General features: G+C 35.2%; 1 protein-coding gene and 1 long non-coding RNA gene across 3 annotated transcripts; one reads left to right on the plus strand and one right to left on the minus strand.

Moving 5' to 3' along the window:
• Positions 1-210: 210 nt before the first annotated feature.
• LOC143145995 (uncharacterized) lies at positions 211-8,628 on the minus strand. Its single transcript, XM_076309903.1, has 4 exons — positions 8,057-8,628; positions 6,329-6,487; positions 2,707-2,810; positions 211-779 (listed from the first exon to the last, which is right to left on the minus strand). Exons 1-4 carry the CDS (start codon positions 8,499-8,501, stop codon positions 474-476), a joined length of 1,014 nt encoding a protein of 337 aa, XP_076166018.1. The 5' UTR covers positions 8,502-8,628; the 3' UTR covers positions 211-473.
• On the plus strand, positions 3,079-8,429 carry LOC143145996 (uncharacterized). 2 transcript variants are annotated; one of them, XR_012991822.1, is made up of 3 exons: positions 3,079-3,287; positions 5,371-5,659; positions 5,745-8,429. It is a non-coding gene; the product is annotated as an uncharacterized LOC143145996 (long non-coding RNA). The 2 variants fall into 2 exon arrangements; XR_012991823.1 differs by having other exon boundaries at positions 5,374-5,659.
• Positions 8,629-9,823: the final 1,195 nt, after the last annotated feature.

The raw sequence follows: 9,823 nt of genomic DNA on the forward strand, positions 1-9,823 counted from the left end.
CAATATTTACTTAAATGATAACTCTACAAGATTAAACTCTACAAATCTTAAATTTACATTCGCTGAATATCTTTGTAACTATTAAATATACGTTCTTTTATTATTACAGTACAAATAATGAACTCCAATTTCTAAAGAGCTGTTTGATGCATGATCAATAGACTCGCATCTTTCCCCACAAATGCAACACGCTTACCAAAACAATATAAATCGATTGCACAAATCTGTATTTATCATCGTTGGAATTTATGTACACATAATCTCTCATTTTGTTACAATACGTCCCGTACATTTCTGGTAACTTAACATTTACATTTTATACGGTTATTTGTCTAATGAGAATCATTGAAGTACACGATTATGGCTTCGTTCGAAAATCATAGTTTCATAATATAGTGATGCGAGAAGGATTTCGATTGCACAATGTTATCACGCAAGATATGCTTGGCTAAATCATGCAAATTGGTATAAGTTCAGGCGGTATCTGGCGACGATACTATAGGCCGTGACGATATTGACGAAACGTTCATAGTGGCCTCATCTGTCGTTGGATTTCCAAATACAAGGGGTGTGGTGTAATATGGTAACAGGGGATACTGTGTCGGAGGAAAATATGTAGGTGGAAAGAGTCCTTGTCTCTGGGCAATCTTTAACCTGGATGTGAGCTGCTTCTTCCATTTAGTACGACGATTTTGGAACCATGTCTTAATCTGTACCTCTGTCAAATTCAAAGACTTTGACAACTCCATTCGTTTGCTCACGCTCAAGTATTTGTCAATCTGAAACAAAAATGTACGAGTAAACTGTACTTACAGTAAATGTTCATAAGGGTGATATTTTTGAAATTGAAGTTTGGATGCACTTCGGTATTTGGACTGAGACTGTTCGAGTTTAATATTCAAGTATTGTAAAGGTATTAGAATGGCACAAATAAACTTCTAGTATTTGAGTAATCTAATATTATTATTCGCATATAATAAATAATTTTATTATTCAAATATTACGAATAACCAGATACAATTATACCAGATATAATAAACCAGAATAAAATTAACAAAAGTATGTAAGAAATTACACATATTTTACAGAATTATACTATTTCTTATGAGATAAACTAAAACAAGGATCAATATACAATTCTGGTTTATCAGGACCTGCTTGACATTTTTATATAGTATCTTTTCTTATTTTTTCTGCAAACAACATCAACATCTTTCTCTGAGCCTCCAAGTATCATAGTCATGTGACTCTATCTTAGTGGGTATGGGTTTCTGAATCTTTTCTGTATTTATTATGGGAGGCAATAGTTTTTCAATAATTTCCATTCGATACTCAAAATATGGTATGTTGTTACTAGAATATTTACAGTATAAGATATAAGAATTTGAATTTATCAATTGAAAAACGTGAATTTCCAAGCTTTTGTATTAATATAATAACTTTCAAAAAGAGGAATAGAAAGCCATCATTTGGTCTTGTTTATCAATGCCACTCATATATATTATTTACTGTATTCAACAATGGGAATTGGTTTCTTTTTAAATATTCTGCTTTTGTTTTTTGTCTCCACCATAGTGTTCTCAAATTTTGTTGAAATGTATGTCACATATCTTTTATCCTTCACTTTTTCCATCATCATTCCATCTTGATAATTACATTTTCTTTCCTCCACTGATAATTTAGTAAGAACATCTTCTGAGAGACCTTTTCTATCAACTCTCAACATTCCTGTACAGTAGATTTTATTATTCAATAATATTTGTACGAATTTCAGACTATTATAATAATTGTCCACAGAAACTGAGTGACCTTGGTTTAAGTAGTTTTTTACAAGGTGCTTAACAACATTCTATACGTGTCTCTTACTTCCCAGTTCAGCTGGTCATTACAGCAAAATATGCCTATAAGTAACACGTACACTGAACCTTTCTCCAAGTGTTCAACACTATGACAACGCATGCTCTTTCACCAACATGTAAAACAGATGTTGACAAACGCATCCGTGAAACAAGTGACAACACCAATTGGCATTACCATACTGAATGTGTCAAGCAGAAGCAAAGAGTACAATAGGTGGAATCAGTGTACCAATACTTTAATTAAAACGTTAATCCTCTTACAACAATCCTTTAATTATAACAGTGGTACTCTTATAACAATTCTACCTATTGTCTCCATTTGATCTTCTGAAACCCATTTTTAATATACTTTAAATTGATTAAAAACATGCTTGCTTTGACTACACTTCTAGACACTTAATTCACAAATCATGAAAGCACTATATACATACATACTACTACTGTATTATACTACTGTATATAAATACTGTATTACATACTACTGTATATAAATACTGTATTACATACTACTGTATATAAATACTGTATTACATACTACTGTATATATTGGGTTGTTCAGAAAATAATTTCGTTTCTTTGGTGAAAATGAAGCACGATTACCTTAGAGTGTACAAACATTTTATTAAATTCTATATTCCCCATTTTGGAAAACGAAACGACTCTCCATACTTCCCATAATAAACAACTGCATTACATACCACCGTACATAAATTCAGTAAAACAGTCAAGACGAACGCAGATTGTCAAGATTAATTTCAACAATCTTACAGCTCCAATTGCAAGATAATTATTCTCGTGCAAGTTCAATATTCGATAAATAATTTCACGATCTCTATATAAAACTTACCTTGAATTCCGCCTCGAGCCTTTCCAATTGTTTAGCACTGTAAGCTTGACGTGGTTTCCGATCGATTCCCGGCTTTCTGGACCGCCTTCCGCTCGGTTTCGGCGCTGTGCAAATTAATATTCTCGCATATACGACGAAGAAAGAATAAGTTAAAAAAAAAAAGAAAAAATATCTGACGGTTAAACGGAAAAATTTTCGGCCAAGTTAAATATTATTATAATCGTACGCGACAAGCTCGACGGATTGACAGTTGAACGCGGCAGACCTTCCCAAAGATTTACGGCCGCGATAATAAAAATTTAACATTATAATCATGCTTCTTAATTGTTCGGCTAACTTCGTCAGCTTGTACTCAATTACCACTTTCTCCGGTGCGGTCTACTCATTGGGCCGCGTCTAGAGTTACCAAGCGTGTCTAAAACATGCGGGATTGTTTGAGGAACGTGTGACATCTTACAGTCAATATAACGCAGAATGTGGCAAAGAGCTGGACAAACAGTTTATACCGAGGAACGTTTGGCTGCGATTATCATTATGGTGCAAAGAAGTTCCACACATTTCCGTTCAAGGGGTTATATGAGGTATTATACCGTTGTTAGTCGCATTTAGATAACCAGACGCTGGAGCTTGGCTCGTATAAAAAATTAGATAAAGAAATATTCATCGCGATTCTTAGCGAGCATTTTATTCGAAGAATACTGCCACCACAATGTATATGTTGTGTAAGTTTTCGAGGTGTTTTTTGAACGTCGTTTTCATCAAATTTTCTTTAAATCAATCGAACATTTTTATTATTCTACGGTTGCTCGATAAAATCGATCGAGACACGTATTATTTAAACGTTTAATAATAAGAAAGAATCTTGCATTTTCAATATTACGAATTCAGCTTGCACAACGATACGAGCAATCATTTTTACCTTGTCAGGTATCAGGATTATTGTTACTTAGGATCGTTTAGGATTACTTTTCGTCTTTCTGGAAGCAACGGTGGACCTTTGAATCTTCGTTGCGTGGTATTTTTCGATTTCTTTCGTCACAAATTGGATCTGCAAAGAGCGAACCGAAAAACCGACCGATTCGTGCACAAAATGATAATATATCACGTTTACTTTTTAATTTCGGAAAGATACATTTTGTATCTTTCGTTTCTATCGACACGGGCACACCTAATTCGATCACTTAGATGGCAAATCGTTAAATATTAAGGTATTGGTAAATATCTATTTATGAAAAGTGACAGAAAATTGATTTGTGAAAGAGTGACGAAAAAATTAAATACACGAGGGAGAGAACGACGTGTAAAAGAATGATAAAATTCGGGAACGTAAGATGGTGTATTTGCATTGACTTTTTCAAGATTGTAATTCGAAACGTGACGTAAATTCCTGTTCACGTTTTTTACATTCGTTCGCTATTTTCCTAATTCTTTTAGCAACTCCTCGCAGACCGGTTATTTCCTCTCTATTGTGAAATTCTGAAAATTGTCACGATTTCATCTCGAAATAGGAATTTTTCCCTTTGTTTAACGTTCAGTTAGCTACCCGGCCCTTACACTCTAAACCAACAAATAGATGTCGCGTGTTTGCACAAGGCCTTTTGCGTTTTTTTTTTTTCCCCCAAGACCTTTCGAGTACATTCAGGTCCGCGACGAATAGGAACGTTTCACCTCGTAATATTCTTCGCTGTATAATACCTCTTTCAAAAATTCTCATTACGATACAACAGATCCAAATCTCTGTTTTTTCGTACAAGATAATCATTGAAGACAGAGATTGCATCTTTAACAAGAGGAGAAACAGAACTTAAATAGTCAAGAGAACAATTTTTGTGCAGTAATTTATGCTTTCAAAATTTTACTCGAATTACAATTTACGCAAAGAGTCATCTTTCTAACGAAACAAAAATCAAAAATCAAAAGAATCGACAACGAAAGAAAAATAAAAAATTAAAAGAATCGGCAATGAAAGAAAAATTAAAAATTAAAAGAATCGACAACGAAAGAAAAATCAAAAATTAAAAAAATCGACAACGAAACAAAAATCAAAAATTAAAAGAATCGACAAAGAAAGAAAAATCAAAAATTAAAAGAATCGACAACGAAAGAAAAATCAAAAATTAAAATAATCGACAACGAAAGAAAAATCAAAAATTAAAAGAATCGACAACAAAACAGAAATCAAAAATTAAAAGAATCGACAACGAAAGAAAAATCAAAAATCAAAAGAATCGACAACGAAAGAAAAATCAAAAATTAAAAGAATCGACAACGAAAGAAAAATCAAAAATGAAAAGAATCGACAACGAAAGAAAAATCAAAAATTAAAAGAATCGACAACGAAAGAAAAATCAAAAATTAAAATAATCGACAACGAAAGAAAAATCAAAAATTAAAAGAATCGACGACGAAAGAAAAATCAAAAATTAAAAGAATCGACAACGAAACGTTCCGTTCTATTTTAAATATCGATCGTTAATAACGTGAAATACATTTCTCGATCGTGGTACATAATTTTGGTAATCGTAACGATTCGTGAGACTCGTATCAAGAAATTAATATCGAGAAACGGAAATTTCGTTGATTTTTCCACGCGTGATTCTGTACAACTCTAAGAATTGATCGGCGTACGAAGTGGTCGCGCGAATTGATTATTATATTTCCCAGAAGACGAGAGACTACTACTGGCCAAAAAGGAAACACGGTGACGAAGAACGAAAACCGGCGGAGCCAAGATTTACGAGTGTACGGAGACATTTAGCACATCTCCGGAAGGTGGTTAGAGTAACGTCGCTGATAAATGGGCTCCTAACAGCATGGCGGATAGTAGCGAAAGAAGCGAAACAACAATGGCGGATCGAAATCACCGACGAAGATTATTCACGTACTGTGCACATCGTTTTCGAAATATCACGATTCAATGTGGAAACTGTTCATTTATCTTTATTGAACGTTGGTGAGAAACGTATTTAAGATTCGATTGTCTTCATTGCGCGAAATTACGAACGTTTGACACCTGAATCACGAATTATTTTTTCTAGATGGACCAAAATCGAGGGATACAACACCCCTGGTTGTTAATGTGACGTTCGCGTGTCGAAAAGCTCTTACCACAGACGCCTCGAGTAATGTCCAATATTCCCTGGAGCCAAGAATGAACACGCCGATTTCACTCTTCCTGCCATTGTTCGTGAAAATGGAATTACGACGATAAGTTATCGCGAGCGGATAATTAGAGTCTTTTGTCGTGTCGAAACGAAAACACCCGAAACACGACGGTGTTTCAGAATGGAACGCGGAAAATTACGACGGTGATCGTATTCAGGGAAATGCAAACAAGGAGAGAGATCGAGATTATTGGATATTTGAAGCGGTTATTTAAGAAAGTGTTTGCAAACACTACGAGATTTTCTATCGCGAACGTACGTGATCGACTAACGTTTGAAGAACGTTTGAATTTTGGTTTTAATTTCCAAGAATTGATTTAAGATTTTGTTAATTTAATACTAGGAGTAGAAATTAACCAGTACTGATATAGGAGTAGAAATTTGAAGTTGATACGTGGAATCTGCGAAGAAATGTACACCGAGGGATGTATTTCATGAAAAATGTATGATAAACTCACCTTGCAAGCCGAATAATTGGCCAGGTTTCGTTTGAGCGAACCAACTGTTGTACAAAAGGGATGCAGAAGCAAAGGATGTTGCCGAGTATCCGGATGGGTCTGAAAATGTGACTTCGGAGTATGATAATCCTGCTGGCGCGTATAAACCGACACCCATGTCTGTAAAATAATAAAACTAACAGTATCTCAAGAATACTGCCTTGAGGAGACTTTCAATCATTGCACAAAACTGCATATCTATGCACTATAAATGCATATCTATAGTGCATATCTATACACTATAAATGCATATCTATGCACTATAAATGCATGTCGATAATGCATATCTATGCATTATAAATGCATATCTATAGTGCATATCTATAGTGCATATCTATACACTATAAATGGATATCTATGCACTATAAATGCATATCTATGCACTATCAATGCATGTCTATAGTGCATATCTATGCACTATAAATGCATATCAATGTCATATTTGCTACAACACGTTGCAATGATAAAATAATAGCTATTGCGAGATAAAACATTGAAGACAGAGATTGCATCTTTAATAAGAGGAGAAACGGAACTTAAATAGTGCAGAGAGAAATTTTTGTGTAGTAATTTATGCTTTAAAAATTTTGCTCGAATCGCGTGAAAAATATTAAGAATCATAGTTTCTTTCAAAACGTACATACTGAGATTTATTGTTGTTTTTGCAGTAATTGTAAAACATTGCAGGATATCAATTTTGTCTATTTAAATGCAAGAACTTGAACATGATTTCATTGACATGGACAAGTATCTATATACCTAATCATCGAGAAAATAAAATAACAATATCTTTGATATCGTAATATGAGTTGTATATGTTCAGTAAAACATAACTGAGGTAATATATGACAAACTTAATTACAAACTATGAAAAAGAAGTAGACATGGAATATACAAAGAAGTTATAAATAAACATAAATATGTACAAAGAAGAAACAGATATAAACAAACAAGTTTTGTACATATATGTCTAATTCTTTTCCATATTTCATAATATTCTATATCAATATTAATTTAGCTAACATAATCAAAAGATTGTTAATTTTCTTTCGTTGACGCGTAGATAAACGACGTGCAGGGCGAATCGTGTTTCTAAATTTTTGTATTTGAATATAAAAATACAATGTTTGACAGTCACCTTTATAAATTATCAAACTACTCGAAAGGTTCTAGTAATATTTCGTAAATATTATATTTAGTAAATATCAAGAACAAGTTTACGTAATTTTTCCCAAGCAAGCAGTTGTCCCAATTAAAATTTTCCAAATCGAATAAAGAAATCCCACTAACTTTCGTAGAGAACATTTGGGCCTCGTTTCAAGTTGTCTGCCTTGACGAATAATAATTCAATTTACCTTTAACATTCATTACTACAGCAGTGATACACGTACCAAGTTTCTCGAAGCAAAAGTGACTTCTAATACTTTTTTTCGCTCGTAAAACAATCAATCTCTTTCTTCAATAATTTCCCCAAGAAAAACTATTCATTACTCAATTCAAGCCAAAGTTTCCTTCGAGACAGCAAAACTTCGCCAGATACGACGATCAAACTTTTCATATTGATTTCGCACAGAATAAACTTATTATTAGTAATAAATCATTCCTAATAAATACACCAGAATAAATAAAAATACATTAGAATAAATTCTACGATCAATCGTTACGAATAAATTCTACGAGAAAGTATACCCGAATGCGTAGCTGGTATCGCAGTCGGTTTGATGAACCGACTTCCTTCTTCCATCTTCTCGTCCCTATCGTCTTGTTCCTCATCCCTGTCCTCTGGATTATTCAAACCGGACGAGAGCTCCGTGTTACGTTCCTCGTGTCTACCAAGAATATTATCGATCGTGAAAGCACTGGACACACCGATCGGTGAGGAATTCTTCCTCTCGGTTTGCTTCCTACGGATCTCCTTGGCGCTCTCGTTACTCGAATCGGACGCGTACTCCATCGTCTCGTGACGACTACCCGCGAGTTTGGCGAAACGTTCACGATCGTCACCGTTTCGATCGTAGACATCGTCGACGACGTGTATCTCGTCGATGTCGTGTTGCACCGGTGTCCGTAGATCGTAGATCTCGTCGTTGAGCTTGCTAGGATTTTGGTACAGCTCCATCGTGGACAATGTCATCGGGGCCACGTTTCTCGTATCCTCGAATCTCGAAGTTTCTTTCCACGGTACCGCTACGAATCGACGTATCAAACGATCACTCGACGATCCACCGTTCGTGAAAAGCAAACGATTCTACATCGCGCACTTTTTCATCTCGCGAAACGATCTCTCGTCCGAGGCAACGTTTCGTATCAAATACACCGATACGTCCATCTTTCATCACTGTATTATCAATCCACCATCGAGTCACGGAGCACGTGCCCGGAGCATTCGAACGATCGCCACAAACACGGTGTTAACGACAGATTATCCCTCGCCGATCACCGGTGGCATTTCGTTACTAATCTACGACTAATCTCCCTCTCCGGCCTTCCGAAACCGAGTACGTTCAAATGTATGACAGGTGGCACGTGTCCGTGGTCCAGAAGGACCTCCCAACATCATCCCCACCAGCTCCCGAGGGAAGGTCATTCCACGATGCTGGAAGAACATCTCGCGCCAAGGATCCCCACTCGTTTCTGTTACCTGATCGGAGTAGGGGTCAAAAGCTTATTCACACTGGTTTAACGTTACTTTACTATCGTGCGCACGATAAATCGATAGAGCGCTTACTTACAGCGTTAAACATTTCGAGACGTTGTTTTAAGCACTAAGGCGTCTCAACGTGCAAGTCGATGAATTGGAGCTTGGGGTTTCTCGTGTTTTTTAAACGTGGTTGAACGACTGATTATAAATTGGGCTCGGAAACGAACTTGTGTTTCGAGGTGTGGGCTACGAACGATAAGAGAAATTTTAATAACGTTGTTCCGTGTACGACGTTCAAGTCGGAATGAAGATTCTTTGGTCGGTATTTTTAAAAATTCAATAAAATAATTGTGCTTTCGAAAAAAATTATATCTCGAGGAATACGTTACGATTTTAACAATATTGTTCCATGTACAACGTTCAAGTCGGAACGAAGCTTCTTTGGTTGTTATTTTTAAAAATTCAATAAAATAATTGTATTTTCAAGAAAAATTATATCTTTCAATTTTAGTAATATTGTTCAACGTTTCTCTTTTATTTGTAGCGTAAGTTAGTGAATAAAATAATCGTGTTCCTTGACGAATTTTTATTTGAATTTTATGGTCGATGCTGTAAAATTTAACCATATTTGTCGAAAAGGATGAAACAAGAAGACTCGTTCAAGCACGATTTGGCTATGAGTCATTCGCACCTGGTCTTCCAAAACTGTTTCTAACTGTCTTCTACGTACAAACATTTACAAAATGCTCTATAAAAATGCGAAAGTTACAATGTGGATATTTATAAGTCACTCCAAGCAGTTTTAAGTTACTCGA

This window comes from Ptiloglossa arizonensis, chromosome 4 (assembly GCF_051014685.1).
Source record: "Ptiloglossa arizonensis isolate GNS036 chromosome 4, iyPtiAriz1_principal, whole genome shotgun sequence".
In the NCBI taxonomy this organism is placed as follows: Eukaryota; Metazoa; Arthropoda; class Insecta; order Hymenoptera; family Colletidae; genus Ptiloglossa; species Ptiloglossa arizonensis.

Coding starts and splice junctions, on each gene's coding strand:
- LOC143145995 (XM_076309903.1), bottom strand. CDS start 8,501: ATGACATTGTCCACGATGGAGCTGTACCAAAATCCTAGCAAGCTCAAC. Junction 6,488..8,056: donor GATACCAGCTACGCATTCGG/GTATACTTTCTC, acceptor ATTATTTTACAG/ACATGGGTGTCGGTTTATAC. Junction 780..2,706: donor GGCTCGAGGCGGAATTCAAG/GTAAGTTTTATA, acceptor TTTTTGTTTCAG/ATTGACAAATACTTGAGCGT.